This window comes from Pygoscelis adeliae, unplaced genomic scaffold (assembly GCF_000699105.1).
Source record: "Pygoscelis adeliae isolate BGI_AS28 unplaced genomic scaffold, ASM69910v1 Scaffold227, whole genome shotgun sequence".
Lineage (NCBI taxonomy): Eukaryota > Metazoa > Chordata > Aves > Sphenisciformes > Spheniscidae > Pygoscelis > Pygoscelis adeliae.
The window spans coordinates 3,802,019-3,818,586 of NW_008825100.1; the positions used below are offsets into that span (position 1 = coordinate 3,802,019).

Sequence of the window (16,568 nt, forward strand, 5' to 3'; positions counted from 1 at the left end):
CCAGTCTTGACAACATGAGAGAGGTTTCCACCATTGACTGTATTTCATCAGCATTAGGTAAAGTCAGGGTCAAAATTAGGTGCAGTATTATGCAACAGGGGAGGAAAGTTGGAGGAAATTATGTTTTCCACTGCTACTCCTAAGGACTATATTTCATTATTCACCTCTGTATATTCAGTCAAAATACTTGTTTAAAAAGGTCTTTCATCTTTAATCCAAATCAAGTAGGTATCAATTTGCTCATTCAGCTGCATGCACACAGCAAAGAAAAAATAAAAACAGACAAGACTAAAAGGAGTTCTTGCTCTCTGACGCATACACCCCAAATATGTGTAGAACCTGTGGAAGAGCAGTATACCCCCACTGAAAGTCTGTTATTTAACTGACTTAGGGACTGGAACATAACGCTGCATCTGATATATCTCAGAAGTGTATGTAAATATATCTCTGCTACCACTAATAGTGAACTTAAAAGTTTGCAATTATTTAAATGATGTAATTTAGTGTATTTCAAAATTTAATTGAAAGGAACAATTTACATTGTACTGTAGAGTAACATAAAAAGTTTTAATAATTATGTTTCAATGACTTTAGGTGGGTATTTTTTTAAATACTTGTTTTCTGGAGTAGATATTTCATTTAGCGTGGGTGGCATTCAGGTGAACAATGTGCCTATGTCTGTTCTTTGGACCCCCTGAACAGAATTCAGGGGCTACTCTTACTGAGACTGGGAGAACAGTACAAGTCTGCTACCCTAATTCTCACTAGACAACAATAGACTGGCACAAAAATCTTACGCTCTGGCTGCAGTCCTACCTGGGCAGGTCAGGCCCCAGCACACCAGACGTGAGAGCCAAAACTGAGGCCACAAAAGCGCTCCCCCATAAGGTCCAGTCTCTCTCAGCTCCGCAGCAGGGAAATGACTTGAAGTTGAACAATGGTAAAAAGGCAAACAGGGTTTAACCTTTTCAGCCTGACATTACCACTGACTGCGGCCTTGCGATTACAGTATCAGCAAAATGTCACGTTCTGACTTACATAGCAAAGGCCAGATTACAGCCCTAGGGGCTAAATTAAAGGAGCCTGAATTTTGGTCGGTGGGTCTCAGAGGACAGCCTGTAAATGTTCTTTCAGCCCCCCAGGGTAAGGACAAAGCCAATCAATCAGTATTATTCACTCCCAACAAAATACTGCTGTTACAAGCATTAATTTTACTGGAGGATTCACACAAAGAAGCATATTTGTGCATTTCTCCAGAGATCAATCAGCATCAGTGAGTGCACAAACGAAGGTGGACGGAGGCTACCTTCACGTACGTACCCCTAGTCTTGTCAAGTCACCACTGACCCAAGGCCTGAGCAGGCCTCCACACCATGCCCAGTGCTTTGTCCTTCTGCCACAGGTGCCGGGGCTTGTTACACTGCTCCAGGCACTGAGGCAGACACCAGCAGTGAGACATGTGCATACTGGCTGTATTTTCTCTTCATCTGCACTGTCCAGCATTTTTGTCCTTGAAATGGGAGTTGTTGCATCATCGGAGGCTTTACAAACACGTACCCAAGATGCGAGGGTGGCAGCACACAGCTGAGCGCTGTAGCAAGTGATAGCTGGCAAAATGCTTGTTGGGGCAGCAGCCTGACTCCCTCAAGTGAGTTGAAATTCCCTCCAGCTATTTCTAGTTGTTAGACAATAAATTGTGTGTTGCCCCAAAATACGCACTGAACGGCCAGTGACGAGCACGAGGCATTGCTTTTATAAGTTTGTTGCCTGTTTTTCAAATAGATGGATGCCTAAGCAGAGCAGCTGCTGGACGAAGATCTCTCTGACGCTGTCATGACAGATCTGCATCTAACAGCCTTCAAGCCCCATTCACCTAACATACAAAAAGCAACAGCTTGTAGTCAATTCGTTTTCTCTCCCAAGATCAAAATGGCGCAGCTACCTTCTCTTCATTACCGCCAGTGGCAGTTCTGATAAGGGAAGGCGTAAGTACAGTAAGCCTCATAGCTTAATTTATCCAAACGGCGAGTGGCTTTCGCAGCCACAGAAAGTTGCTGCTTTCTGGAAAGTTTTCAATTACTTTCCAGCACAGTGACTTTCTCCACACCAATTCACACTCAGAACCAGCCGTGGACTGTTTGTACAGTCATATCTTTAAATCAAGATACCGTCAGTCACCCTGGCTGTTCAAAAAGGTTAGAGAACAATAAGTATATGTAAAAGCTCTGATATTTAGCATCAATCTTGCATTTGGGTGATTGTTCAATTTGTCAGATGCATGGTTTTTCTAGGTATATCAGAGGAAACACCTGTGTGCCAGGCTGCTAGTAATCATGGCCTATTTCCTTTGAACCAGGCAAACTCTCCCCAAAAGAAGGTCCATAAATAATCACCGGGTGTTGAGTTATGAGCAGGATGTGTACGTGGTGCTGTAGCCCTGTCCTAAAAAACCTGCGGCCAGGGAACTGTACAAGCTCTTTGATCTGGGACAGCCTGCTACAGGAAGCGACAGCCCGATTGTTGAACCTGTCAAACTAGACAGAGGTTGTGCTTCCAATGTTATTTATCTTTTATGTATGCGGTGTGTACTCAGCTGCTTGCCTGCCTTTAAATTACAGGTGTTGAAAGGGAGCACAAGTACAGGACAATCTCTGTGGCCCCACGAGCGCTCGTGCTGTGGGGTCAGCCTGCGCAGGAAGGGCAGGGAGTGTCAGCACACTGACAAGGCAGTAGGTTTCTGTAATCCCCAGGCACCTTTCTGAACTGGATGATCCCTCTCCTGGGAAGTTCCAGGTCTTTCACGTGTACACACCTTATTTGGCAGCCCTGGAGATTAGTTGTGCTGTATTTTTCCATTTCTGATTAACAAACCTGACAAAATGCTATTATAACCCAGGGTACTTGGGAATGGGGCTGTCTGTAAGCCAAGACAGCAATTATTTGTTCCAAACTGGCCATCCTAGGGCTCCGTAATATTTTTATGCCTCTCAGAAGTCATGACTGACAATATGAAGATTACTTTTCAAGACTCCTGCCCGCTGAACTTACCCTGCTAGTACAAGCAGGCCTCTCTGGAAGTACCATGGTTGGGGGGAAAAAAAGAGAAAGTCAGATTACTCCCTTGATTTATCAGAACTCATAGATGACCGTTACAAGAATTTGGAATGAGCCTTGCTGGTCATCTACCAGGAAAACAACAGGCAGTCTTCATCACAGAGTCCATGTAGATTTGAGCTCAAGGCAGACACACAAGACGACACAACACTGGATGAAGAGTCCCATCAGGTCCCAAGGAAAGAAGGAATAGCTACTTTAAGAGTCAGCAGCCTGGGTGGGAAAGCCTGAAAAAAACACGGGGAGATGAAGAGCAAATACTTTAGGGGGCAGAGACTTCTGCTTTAGTGAACAGAGATCTTCTCTTTTATGGTGTTCTTGTACATTCCTGGTTGTCCTTAACAGAAGCGAGGATGGGGAAGGGGTGTTCAGCATGGGTCTCCACTATGTGATCAGGAACACATCTGAAAGGGAGCACCAGCTTTGGTCTGGCAGCAAGAAGCTATTGCAGCTGCCGTTGGAGACTGAGACCTCAGCACATCCCAAATCCTGAAAAAAAGCTCTGAGATAATCTCACATCTCCTGCCTTGGGGAACTTCAATCATTCAATGCACGTGAATCTATTACGGAGCTAACGTCTCGGGAAGGCAGATCTCCAGCAGGAGATTCTGGTGAATCTTGCACTCTCTTGCTTCTCCCTGACATCCTCAAAGGGAAGATAATTCAAATCTTCTAGCACCACGTCAAAGATACCCCTTCAGGGCTCATGGATGAGGCAGCTGTAGTAACTCTCTTTTCATGATATCAGCCGTGTCTCCTCTTAAATGTATGCTGGGGAACCAGGTGAGATTAAGCTGGAATGAGGCTGACATTCTCTGACTTGAAATTGGAAAAACCTGGAACCAAAAGCAATGGAGGAAACTGTCCTCCTGACGGAGATCAGATAAATGTTCAAAGATCTCACTGTCACCGTTGAGTGACCTTCTGTCACTACAGTGGAACATGACAGAGCAAAAAGCCTTACCGATCAGGCAGACAAAGGATCTGCCTCATTTCTCACAGAGGCTGCTGCAGAATATCCATATTGACTAGAGACAGGTACAAGTAATTAAAAAAAAAAATCAAAGTTTTGACAATAACACTGCACAGTCCAAAAACTCCAGGCAAGGCCCAAGGGCACTCTAGGCATCTCCCTCAGGAAGCTGAAGGTGATCCCCTAAGGGAAACCTTTCTACAACATGGATGGAAAAGCTGAGCGATAGGAACATAGAGGGTCCTCTTCAACAGAGAGTGAAGAACCCTAACGAGGAATCAGAACACAGGCAGAGAATCCTCCAGCAGTGGTCTCTGCCCAGCCTTGACCAGGAGCAGTTACACGGCTGGAAAAGGTTGAAAAGCTGGCGTTAGGCTCTAGGTCCATTAGCAGGGATGAACGCAATGATAATTTGCAACTCTCCAGCTCAAATCCTGCCCCAGTGCGATCTCCACCAGCGCAGGCTTTGCATCCCTGAGAAATGATCTCAGCTGCAGGTGAAACCACCCAGACTGCAAACAGCCCTCCCGGGGAAGGTGCTCTGCCTAGGAGCAGGCAAAGGAACCCTTCGTTTCAGCAGCAGTGGAGCCCCAGGTGGTTTTGAACACTTCCCTCCTAGCACAGGAGCCTCCCTTGCAGTGCCATAGTCACATCCTTGGGAGGACCTGCATCAAATGTCTCTCTGGGTGTTGCGGGGAGGGCTGGCGGATGAGAGTGGGAAGCCCGGAGGTCACAAGAAAGTCACAGAGCAGATCCTGTGACTGATGCCTGGGATAACCAAAACATGCAAAGAGCACAAGGCCTTTATAGCCCTGGACCGTTTCACAGGGGCTGAAATCTCAGGTGGCTTCTTCCCTTTAGGCTTTCTGCAGTCCCTGTTGAAGTCTCCAACAGGCTGTGGTGGTCATCAGACTTCAGAGAAGCCTGCGAGAGCTGCACAGGGCCCCAGTGCAGACCCAGAGGCAGCTCTCCCTACCGGGATGGGAGCCAGCAGGCTTCCTGGGGAGCAGACAGCGCCCTTGCAGTGCGCGGGCTCTTACATCTTCCCCAACAGAAGCAGGTTAGATGTTTGTACACCCATAGTGTGAAGGTGCAGGTGAACAAGCGTTCAGACAAGGAGCGTATTCCCCCTTCTTTCAAGAAAGGACTGGTTTTAGGACAGCCATTTTCCCCTTGGGCAGGGCAATCCTCCAGCGATGCTAACCGGTGCAAGCCAGAAGCGCCACAGTTTGAAGTGACAATAGACAGGCAGAGAAACCTGCAAGGAGTCACCCATCTTCAAGTAATTCGTGCCTGACCCACAACATGCATACAGGAGATACCTACCGTGAAGGACTATTCCTTTCACAATCAAACGCTTGCTTAATGACACTCCACGAATTCAGCAGGCAGGAGGCTCTCTGAACAGCCCCTACACACACCTTAGTACAGTTGCACCACAGTATCCAGCAACAGACGGTACTTTAATGAGGGAAGATGGACTGCTGATGAGTAGCGGGTCAATATCCATGCACAGACCCCAGGAGTCATCCACATGCACTTTCTGCTCTCATTAACTGCCTTGGTGCGTAATGACCTTACCGGCTGAAAAATGCGAGTAAGGCTCTACAGCACAGAAGTCCTCACTTTGCAGTGAAACGAAGGCAAATTATTTTCCCAAAGAGAAAAATCCTTGGCAATCCTAATGGAACTGGACGCAGTTAAATTACTGCAAGAAAATCAGACAATTTACCACGTAGTGTTACAGCTCAGTGAACTCTTAAATCTGGCACCACGGGGAGAGGAAGAAGCCTCCCTCCACGCACTGGTACAGCGTGCGTGGGACTGTGCAGTGAACTGGACTGGGAGCAAACACCACTGAAGAATCGAGATTGTTTCAGCTCGATCAGTTCCTTGATCCAGTTCACCGCACAAAGACGTGTGCTGGCACTAGAACAGGGCAGTCTGGAGGCGGTAACGTGTCCTTTAACAAGTGCCACTTTAAAGAGGTTGCTGGTCTCGGGCTGCAGTTAATCAATTCCAGCAGACAGAGCTCAGTCCAACAGCCAGCCCCAAGGTCTACTCTGCACCCTGCGCCACGGAGCTCTCTTCACCCCTATTTCCCCAACGGTTTCAGGTCAGCACTTCCACTGATCTGCAGGGGTGGAACAGGCAGCGCTATAAATAAAGAGCAGGTAATCAACTATTTAAGCGCCCTTTTTACTGCAATAAAGAAAACCCACAGAAATGACATCAAGATGGGGGAAAAAACCCAAACCAGTGAGTGAATACAAAGACGATCCAAGGGAGCGCTCCCTGGAACACACTTCAGGCTGAAGAGGCTCAGAGAACAGCAGCGCTGGCTGTTGAGTCAGACTCTCCAGTGCTCCCGCGCTGACGCACTCCCCTCCCAGCTGCCAGCACACGCTGCCGCAGACCATTCAGTACCAACAGGAGTTATTTGTTCAGTGTTCAAGTGCGTCAGATTCATCACGAGCCATCAAGCTTCTGCAGTCCTCAGAGCTCTGTCTCTCACTGCCATTCCCCGCTGGCTAACCCGCTCCCGTTACACCTGGGAAAGGGAAGGCTCAGAGAAGGGAGACCCCCCACTCAAGTCCTTCTGGGTCTTCCCTTCTTCCCTCTGCTCCCAGCTCTGGGACAGAAACACAACTTACCACGTAGGACCACAGTAATGTGCAGATTCACAAGCAAGGCCACAAGGTCCTACAGGCTACCTCTGCCAGAGGAAGCCACAAAAAGCACGTCCCCGACTTTCCCTGCTGCAGCCTAGGGAGAAAGTCTGCGGTTTTCTTTTCCCTTCCCCAGACCCGGCTTGGGAATGCACTATGCAGCCTGGCTCTTGCAAACGATGCTCTTCCAGAGGAAGATGCTAGGCTCTCCCAAAACCTAGGAACAGGAGAGAGCGAGGTGTTTGCTAAACACCCTCCAGGAACACAACACCGGAGTGTCTCTTTCTCAGGCACTTAGAAGTATCCCACACCTTGCAGACTTCGTAAACCCTAAGTAAGAGACTTGCTCTTCCAGTTGTCCCTCCCACAGTATCTGCACCCGTGGCGCGGTGCTGTTGTATCTCCACCAGCTCTCGGAAACCATGTAAGATGCAAGAGCTGGCAGATCTCGGGTCTAGCGAGAAGCTGTGTTAGGCACATGGGATCCCACGTCAGGAAGCAGACCTTTTACGTGACCAAATGCAACCAGAGCACCTGGGACACGAGCCAGCACAAAGCCTTAACAAACCAGAAACCTGCCCTGCCACGTGGCCTCACGGCCCAGTCCCACATGCCAGGACTCCTCCAACCCGAGAGACATCAGACTGACGCTCAGGAAACCTCTCTCTAATTTCTCTGCTCCCATGTTTTCTGTGACCTTGGTCTGCACGGCTGTCTCGGAGCCTTAGGGTGTTGTTTCACGAGTCTCTGGTTTTGGCGGTAGAACTGGCTTAAGCGTCTTCCTTCCTCCCACCTCCACAAGGTTAAAGTGAGAAAGAAGCAAAGAGCGGCACAGGGCAAGAACAAAGAACTACTCTGAAAGCTGGTCTCATTGCCACAGGGCTCAGGACATTACACCCTCATTTTCTTCAGCTGTGAAAGAGGGCTATTACCATCTCCCTACATTATGTGACATAAAAGATACAAAGGATGAGGACAAACATTAAAGATTATGAGATGCTCTGAAGATGAATCTTGCCACATCTTGGATTTGGTAATGACAAACTCCTCCATACCTCTCCTGTTTTACTTGGTGAAATAGGTCAAAATTAAAAGCAAAAAAAAAAAAAAGCCTATGAAATCTGTTTGCAGCCTGACTTAGGCTCCACTCGCCGGCACGTAAGAGTGCGCCACTGAACAGCGTACAGCCAAAGTGAGGAACCCTGTTATTGTCCAAGTACAGCTGGAGGCTGAACTTCAGTGAGGATATTTCAGAGTAGGCTCCCAGGAAGGGAAGCAATTAACAACAGATAATCAGACAACAGGCAGAGTTACCAAATGGCCAAAATCAAAGAACAGCTTTTATTGGCCAGAATAACCAAGAAACCATTTTCTTCCAATAAACAAAAACCTAACTGAAACAGTGGCAAATCTTTGCTAACAAAATGAAACACTGACAAACCCCACATAAACTTGGCTGCTCGTGTTCATCCTCTGGAAATACTCCTCCTCCTAAGTCTGTTTTTCTCCTTAACCCGACTGCACCACCAGAAGTAGAAGAATGGCAAGACTCAAAGTCATTTAGGACAGGAGAACGCACGCCCTGGGAGGTACGAGTCTGTCCATTTACACAAATGAGAGGGGCTGTTGGTGTTTGCAAACATCTTGCATGCAAAGCATCTGAAGCTAGCAATTGCCCCTTTGCTGAAGATGCAGACATTTTACTGCGTGAACTATAGTTTCGGTGTGGGGTTTTTTTTAATCCCAGGACGCAGGTACAGTTGTGGCCTACAGAGGTTGTTAGAACTCAGACGCTACCTGCAGTTTATCAGTTAACACTTCGCTATTCGGAAACCCTGGTAGTTAAAAAAAATAAGAATTGGTTACACCGAGTTCTCAAGGCAAATGATTGTATTAAAACTCAACATTTACTCACGTCAGTAAAACAAATACCAGCCAGTGAAAGCAGATGTTGAGAAAACCTTGCTCTCCCTGGCAACAGAAATCTTGGAGGAAAGGAAAAAACAAAGTAGAGAGAAAGAGGGAGATGTGCCCGGGTGCAACACACCAGTTCCAATGGAGAAATTCTCAGGAATATTTTCACTAATTTCTCAATTAAGGGGATACATTAACAGAAGCCATTTTAAAAGGTCTGGTTAATAAACAGTTATGCAAATCTGTTCAACTTACTGACACAGGTGAAAATTTAAGAAATAAAAAGGCAAAAAAAAAAATCAGTGTCTTAAAAAAAAATGTATAGATATTTACACACTGTTTTTTAAAACGTCACGTGTACCTGCACTGAGCTGCGCGCTGTGCAGACGTCTCGCGAGGTGTGTGAGCAGAGACGGCTGAAGCACATCACTGCCGGAGCAGCGAAGCAACACTACAGAACTAATGGGAATTTCAGCTCATGGGAGTTACTGACTACAACCGCTGCCGTGCGCAGAACGGCACCGTGTGTTTTGACAGAGGAATTCCACTGGAAACAGAGAGCCTCCTGCCCTAATCTAGACATGATTCTACAAAACATTTTGAGATCTAACACCCGTACTACACCTTTTGTAAGAAAATAGAGAGCAGCTTTCAGCTGCAGTTCTTCTAAACTACTGTAGGAAGGCTTCGCTAGCATGCTTCCTAAATTGGCAACCATCTGAGGTAATCAATGATGCTGTTAAAATGAGCATCCTTCATTTCTCTCCACCCGCACCAACTGCTGCCTCCTTGTTGAGTCCTCTGATCGACAAGTCATAAACCACTTCCTCAATTTTCTTGACATCGTATTTCAGGCCATCGTAACGTTTCCTCAGGGAGTCGTTCTTCAGGTTGAGGAGACGGAAGCCAGAATCCAGCTCGTTGATAAAAGTTGAGATGCGGAGAGGGCGAGAATAGTCACCAGCCGTGACACTGTTCACTGCCAGTCTGGCCTACGAGAGGAAGACACGCAGGAGAACATCAGCAGAGGAACCCACCCAAATCATGTCACTGTTTCCATCGGTTACTTCACCAAACGAAGCAGTTTTGTTCCAGGCAGTTAGATTATTTGTACTTAGTTCTTCCTTTTTGTTGACCACGATCCTGGACTTTCAATCAAGTCACCAGTTTAAATCTTAAAATATCCGTGAGGAACAACTCTGGCATACAGAGGGGCAGTTTGCTAGAATTTCAGATCAAGGTGTTGTGCATCATAACTTCCAGGAACAACTTAGGAAAGTTAGAAAACACATTACCTTTTTTTTTTTTTTTTTTTAAGGTCAGTTTCAATCCAAAGATATGCATGAATATCTTCCTTACCAGCTCACTGGCGAGAATTAGTACACCAGAAAGATAGTCTTCAATGTCGAGGTGGAAGCCCCGCTCCCGATCAGCTTCAACTAAGATGAAAAACAGAGTGGTAACCAGGCGGTACGGAACACGAGCAAAACCAGCATTTGTTCCCTGGAGCTAATTTGAAATATCACATTTATGAAATATTATTACAAAATAGAAGTCAGCCTTTTCCTGTACGTGATGTAATTACTGCCTCTTCTCAGCGTTTTGATTTAGCATCTCCTACATCCTCAACTGGACGTGCAACAGGTTATAACTGATCCAACAGAATAACTGAATTCACACCAATATACAGGAGAGGGGTCTGTAGTTCTTTTTTAGAAAAATATTCCCTGATTTTTTTTTTTTTCCAGATCCTTTGCTCTGGGAGGACACAATTCTCTTACAGCATAAGAATTTAATCTGTTTCCCACACTTTTTAAACACCAAAAGCAAAAAGTGAGAAAAATAAGCTCTCATCTTTGTATTATTCTTTTGGTAGATTTACACAATTTGAATGAATAATCTTCATTGATGAAGAACTTATTAATGAATAAATACTTTTGTTCACATCAGGTTTGCCGATTTTCACCTTCTAAAAGAATTTGTTGTTCCTATAATGAAATCAAATACCAGATAAATTTTGGAACCTATTTCTTGGCAAGAAATGAAGTTCTGCTGTTTCCCTGTACCTCTGAAAGTTGCAACATATAAAAACGTCACAAACTTTTTCTCTTCAGTTACAACATTAACTTACTCCCAAGTATTTCTGCAACCGCTTCTCGGGTCACTAACGTTTCTGACTCCAAGTAGACTACAAATGCTGCCAGAAACACCAACCGCTGAAGCACAAACCTCCAGTGCTCATGAAATCTGTTGAAGAAAACACCAAGTCAAGGTATAAATAACATCTATTACTGGAGAGTTAGGCAACAAGCATACATTACCTATACATTATGTCTTCCACCTTTACACACAGCACTTGGCAATATTTTTTGGCTTATCGACACGACACCAGCTTAAGTCATCTCCTTGGTACTCCAGAACTTCACCCCCAGGATACTACGCTGGACACCGGCATTTGCTCGCACCTCTCACACACCTACTCAGTTTGCGGAGTTTTTCAGGTTGCCGTGCCCGCGAGACAACCAGGGCTTTCCCTCCCATCTTCCCTCAGCAGACCTGAGCTGACAAGATTCCTGTTCTTTGAAATGTTCTTGCTAGACACTGTCCCCTTCTGGCAGCAAACAAAACACAAAGGTGATGGCTTCATTTAGTACCTGCAGTATCAAACAGCCATTTCACGACAGATTTAGAGCTCTGTTTTCAGAAATGCCCCAAACCTAACTTAACTGAAATTAATGGAGCAACAAATGCTCTGCTCCCAGAAACTGGCGCAGCTCCAATAGAACATCAACTTCTTAACCTTTCCTTCTTCTTTTTTAAAAAAGTTTCTAGAAAAAGAATTAAATACTGCATATTTTTAGTGAAAAGTTATAAATAGTGTTTGAGCAACAGCATTTTTTATCTACGCTGATAAAAACCTCACGCTTCTCTGCCATGATTTACTTTTCAAACAGAAAGAAGCATTGGGCCCCTAAACCTTTAAATCATTCTTCCAAAGTACTGATGCCAAATACACCCAGAGAATTCCCATATCCGTGTCTGGCTGTGTGTGATCCTGCACACCTGTAATACTGATCAGCGGGAAACTTGGTCTTCAGAGCTTCCAGCTGTGTTCTCACTGTACCAAAGTGTTCACGAGCCTTCTGACATTTCTTTGGTACTGAAAAAGAAACAGCGCAACATTCAGTACTTGACAGAGAACAGGGTTTCGTAAACAGAGAGTTTTCTAGTGTAGACAGCGCTATTTATGCTCCTTTGTTGTCCAAGATACTCTACTGACATTCGGAATCAATCTAAGAAATACTCATTGTCGCACCATGAGTCACACCGCTAGATGAGAAATACTCCTGAGTTCTGGGCTGTCTAATCTGCTCTAGTCCTTAGGTTTGAACCTGGGACAAGACACCCCGGCGTTATTTAAGAATCACTGCTAATCATGACTAATAACTGCTGCTATAAAACTTATGTCATGGATGAAGAACCCATTCTGCAATGGGCACTGACAGAAGAGAACACTGGAAAGGGCACACAACCTACAGACCAAGAGGCAACGGGGGATACAAGCGGACGGAGGCAAGAACGGAGGAACATAAGGGGCGATGTGGTGTTTGTCTGTGGAATGAACCTATGAGCAAAGGAGCCCGGCAACGCGCCGAGCAGGGCGACAAACAAGCAGTGCTGAAGGAGAGATGACAAGTGGAGATGGGGAAAGGCTGAAAACGGCGTAGCGTAGAGCAAACACGCCCCCTCTGAGGTAGCCGAGGGGCAATTTCGTTCGAGGGTCTGTAAATGTAGAAGGGCTGAGGCTACGGCAACCGATCCTGGGGGAGAGAGCCAGCAGGAGCAGCAACACGGTTAAAGCCCCATGCGACAAGCCCACCCATGCAGCAGCAGCATGGAGTGGCAGGGCTAGGGGTGGCACTGCAGGAGGAAGGACGCACCAGAGAGCAGGCATGAGCTGATAACGGGACATTTTTAGTTTCAGCTGTGTGGACGGAGTAAGAGAAAGGGGCAGCCAGTTGGGCCGTACAGGTGTTATAAAGAGAGAAACAAGATGTTCTGGAGCGTGCCCTAATGCGGTGGATTAGAAGAAAAAGCAACAGCCGGATCACAAGGAACAGAACAGCACGGCACACAGCAGCTGGCCCCAAAGAAAGCACACACACACCAAGCAGTGCTGCCAAACGACTCGTACAGTCAAAGGAAAAGCAGCTTTCCTTTCTCCATTTTAAAATCTTATAGTATTTTTTTCTTGTCGATCAGAGTTAGGTTAGATGAAGTGCAACATCCCTTCCGGAAACTGCATTTCGTGCTTTCAAGCGATGTATCTGAAGAAACCGGGTTTCAGCCTGTCCAATGTATGTTATACCTCTGCAGAGAAATGGCCTCTTGTCTACGTACCACCCACTGCCACCTCCCGTTTATTGATACGAGTTACAGCCACGCTGCACCTGCAGTACCAGGGCCTGACAGAACTGATCAAACCAGTACTTCTTAACTGCAGCCTTCTCAGAAATTCTGGTCGTGACCCAAGGGAGGCAGAAGATCAGCCTGACAGGCTCTCCTGCATCTTGATGTATAGAAGCTTATTTAAACAAGGTCCACAGAAGCTAAATCTGAAAGCTGTGATGAATGATTTTTATCAAACAAGCCCTACCAGGAGTCGCTTACGTGTGTTTAAAAAACTTCTTTAAATTAATAAAACATCATTTCTGTTAAAAAAAAAAAGGGAGCACTTAAAAATAAAAGCTTCAGGAAGCAGAAGGTGAAAGTGCTCCGTGTGGCAGCCAGAATGAAAGAAATGTATGAAGCTCACTGACAGCTGCCCTTTGAACACCATCCTCAAACTATGGTCTCTGCCTCGGTCGTGTAAGCCGTCACCCGGTGGCTGGGGACAGAGTAAGGAATAAATTTGCATTTTGGCTTCTGCCAAAGGAACCTGTGACAAAAAAACCCAATCTTTACTGTAAAGTTTCAGACAACAGTGCCCAACGATACACACATAATCTCCCAACTTCAAACTGTCCTCGTGCATCCTTGGATATCACCGCTGACGCTTTGCCAAACTTGACACAATGTGTTTCACGAGCAAAGACACACCAAGTTGACTTTCAGCCTCCGGAGACCCTCCCTGTCTCTCAGACTCGTGTCAGCTAACAGCAGGCTGCAGCACACGCTGCCCTGAACAGCTTTCTGAGCAGTTTTCAAACGCCATTTTGGACAGCGAGCAGAGGAAGCCGAAAGAGAGAGATCCTCTAACCCTGTTCCGGAGGCTGCCGGCCGGAGCCTCTGCTGGTTTTCCTTCCCTTCCCCACAGCTGAATAAAGGCTACGACTGAAAGTGCTGATCCCACAGCTAAACGCAGCCTCGTGCTCGGTGCAGGGAGAGACCGCAGAGCAGCCGGCACCGTGAAACAGCTGTTGTCTGTGGGTAGGCGGCTGCCCCACAGTAAAACAGGTTGGATGAAAACCTCAATGAAAACAGGTTTAGCCAAGAGGTATTGTAAGTCCCCGGAGAACAGAGGAAAGGCACTGTGCAAGGTAAGTTTTAAATACCACTGACTGGTACAGGAAACTGCCCTCCATCGAACTTCCAGCTATCCCGTAGTTCTATTAACGGAGCTCAGGCCACCCCTTACCCTCCTCTTTGGTGGGACGGATTGCTCAGCCCGGTGCAAATCCCTTCCCTGTCTTCACTGGCTCTCTGTTTTCATCACTCTACCTCAATTGACGATGCAAGAGTAATTACAAAGGATCAGCCAGCAGGCTGCGGGAGAAAAAGTTGTCCCGCACTTCCGCTGCCACGAGGGAGGAGGCACAACAAGCAACGCGGCTTCTGCTGGCAGCAGCACCAGCTTAGACCACCCACGGCAACACAGCTGCAGTCACCAAGCCTCAGCAGTTACTCTGTCACCTGTGAACTGGCAGTAATTAATAGTATTTTTGCTTTTTTATTAATTATTCGTTTATATAGTTTATTTATCATTCAATATTTTTATAGTTCAATATAGTTTGTTGATAGTGTTAACAGTTTTTCTTACATCTTGGAATAAATAAATAAATATAAGGCTAAAAAAATCTTGATGCTACAAAGTCTAGCCAGAACTCTTGTCGCAATGAATAATCCTCTCTTCCGTAGTTACAAGAGTCATCATTTATCCCTTTTTAATCTACTGGGGAAGAATCATTCTAGTTCCTTAGTAAAAACGTGGTACCGACCCAAGCACAACGAGATGCTGTAGTAAGGCAAACAGCCATTTAAGCACACTCACACTGCAGAACTGCAGCCATTATCAAATAAAACTCTAGTCTAAACATGTGACATCTGACAAGTGCTATTTATCCCCCTAACAATCCTTCTGTTAATTGGCATTATATTATTCTGCTGTAAACCTTTATTAATCTAAACCTTTATTGACTTACTTTATTATGCTTGTAATTGATGACAAACTGACAGGTCTATTATCATGAGTTAACTCCTAACCTATTAAGCATGTATTCACTATTTTTGGTATTTCAAGAGTTATAAGCTGAGCTTTTTTCTCTCTCTCTCTTTTTTTTTTTTTTTTTTTTTACTTTAACCATTCCAAGCTCAGACTCTGCAAGTTTCAGGACCAGCTCCCTCCTGGAATTAAAAATCAAGGGAAAATACACTGAGCCAGGCACAGGTCTCTACTATAAATGCTGGAAAGCAACCTCTGAAGCTGATACCCACACAACACAACTGTCACAACACCCGCGGGTTTACTCGGCTTAGAAAAATGAGTGTATGCTTGTGTAAATTAACCAATTAGCAGTTCTAATTTTTAGCACTGCCAGATTCCTAAATAGGTGGAAGTTGCACTTGCCAGCAGAGGTCAAACCGCAGGCGTCGTGCGTTGCTAAACACACACCCTCTCAGAGGCCGGAGAAATCCCAGGCCTCCAGCTCCGGCACGAGTGTGCTGGTGAACGTCATCAGGCTGATAACAGCCAGCCAGCTCTGCACACGAATAAAAACAGCACCTCTGAGGTTTCCTCTTCTATTCACCTTCAGAGGGTGGCCTGCCAGATTCCTCCCCTTCCCAAATTCCTCTCAAGGGTTTCCAGGAAAGTCAGAATGGTTGCTTCCTCTCAGGAGATATTAATTGACTTGAAAAAATAGCTTTTAAGTCAAACATTTAAGGGGAGAAACTGTTTATTCCAGTAGTTTCACCAGTAAGTCTAAAATTGGGATGGGGGAGCAGAAAGAGGACATTTGGCATCTAGATCTGCAGTGCTGTCCTCATGCCCTGGAGGAAACGGGTTGGCCCAGAAACATTATGCCAACCGTATTAAACAAATTCGGACTGAGAGCGAGGAGCCAGGCTAGCTACAACCCAAACCTCAGAAACAGCAGAACAATTCCAGTTGTCACTCGAACTTACATCGGGAACAGCTCCTGCCCTATCAGCCTTTGCAAATTCCCTTTGTATTTTGGAACACTAAGCAGATTTTATATACACACACATGTAGCCGCTCTCAGACAAACCAGACTAAAGTCCCCCCTTCCCACACCATCCTGAACACCCCCCCGAGCATCACAGCTTTTTGGGGGGTGGGGTGAAGAGGCGAGGAAGGAGATACAGATACAAAGGCCCGACAGGTCACGTTAGAATTAGCAGAGTCTAAAAACCTACCCGCGTGTCACTTCGTGGGAAACCTATGGGCCCCTTCGGCAACCCAGAAAGCGAGCAGCTGTAAAGAGAACACGCTCTTCTGCGCTGAGACGGTGAAACACCCAGCTGGGGAGGGGAGGGGAGGGGAGGGGAGAACGGGAAAGGACGGTGTTTCCTGAGGACGAACGGCAGCTTTTCTACTCACCTGGCTTGGCCCCTCCCAGCTGTACACCGCCCCCCCCCCCCACCCCCCGCGAAGCCCA

The 16,568-nt window shown here is 46.1% G+C and overlaps 2 protein-coding genes across 2 annotated transcripts in view; one reads left to right on the plus strand and one right to left on the minus strand.

Annotated features, from left to right (window-relative positions):
* Positions 1-8,068: 8,068 nt before the first annotated feature.
* Positions 8,069-11,978, minus strand: TSN (translin). The gene is made up of 5 exons (XM_009327180.1): positions 11,975-11,978; positions 11,734-11,830; positions 10,802-10,917; positions 10,030-10,109; positions 8,069-9,662 (listed from the first exon to the last, which is right to left on the minus strand). Exons 1-5 carry the CDS (start codon positions 11,976-11,978, stop codon positions 9,426-9,428), a joined length of 534 nt encoding a protein of 177 aa, XP_009325455.1. The 3' UTR covers positions 8,069-9,425.
* Positions 11,979-12,992: 1,014 nt separating this feature from the next.
* NIFK (nucleolar protein interacting with the FHA domain of MKI67) overlaps positions 12,993-16,568 on the plus strand; it is a 9,597-nt gene continuing 6,021 nt past the window's right edge. Inside the window, exon 1 of the mRNA XM_009327181.1 lies at positions 12,993-13,028. Coding sequence (XP_009325456.1) covers positions 12,993-13,028 — 36 coding nt within the window. The remainder of the gene's footprint in view (positions 13,029-16,568) is intronic.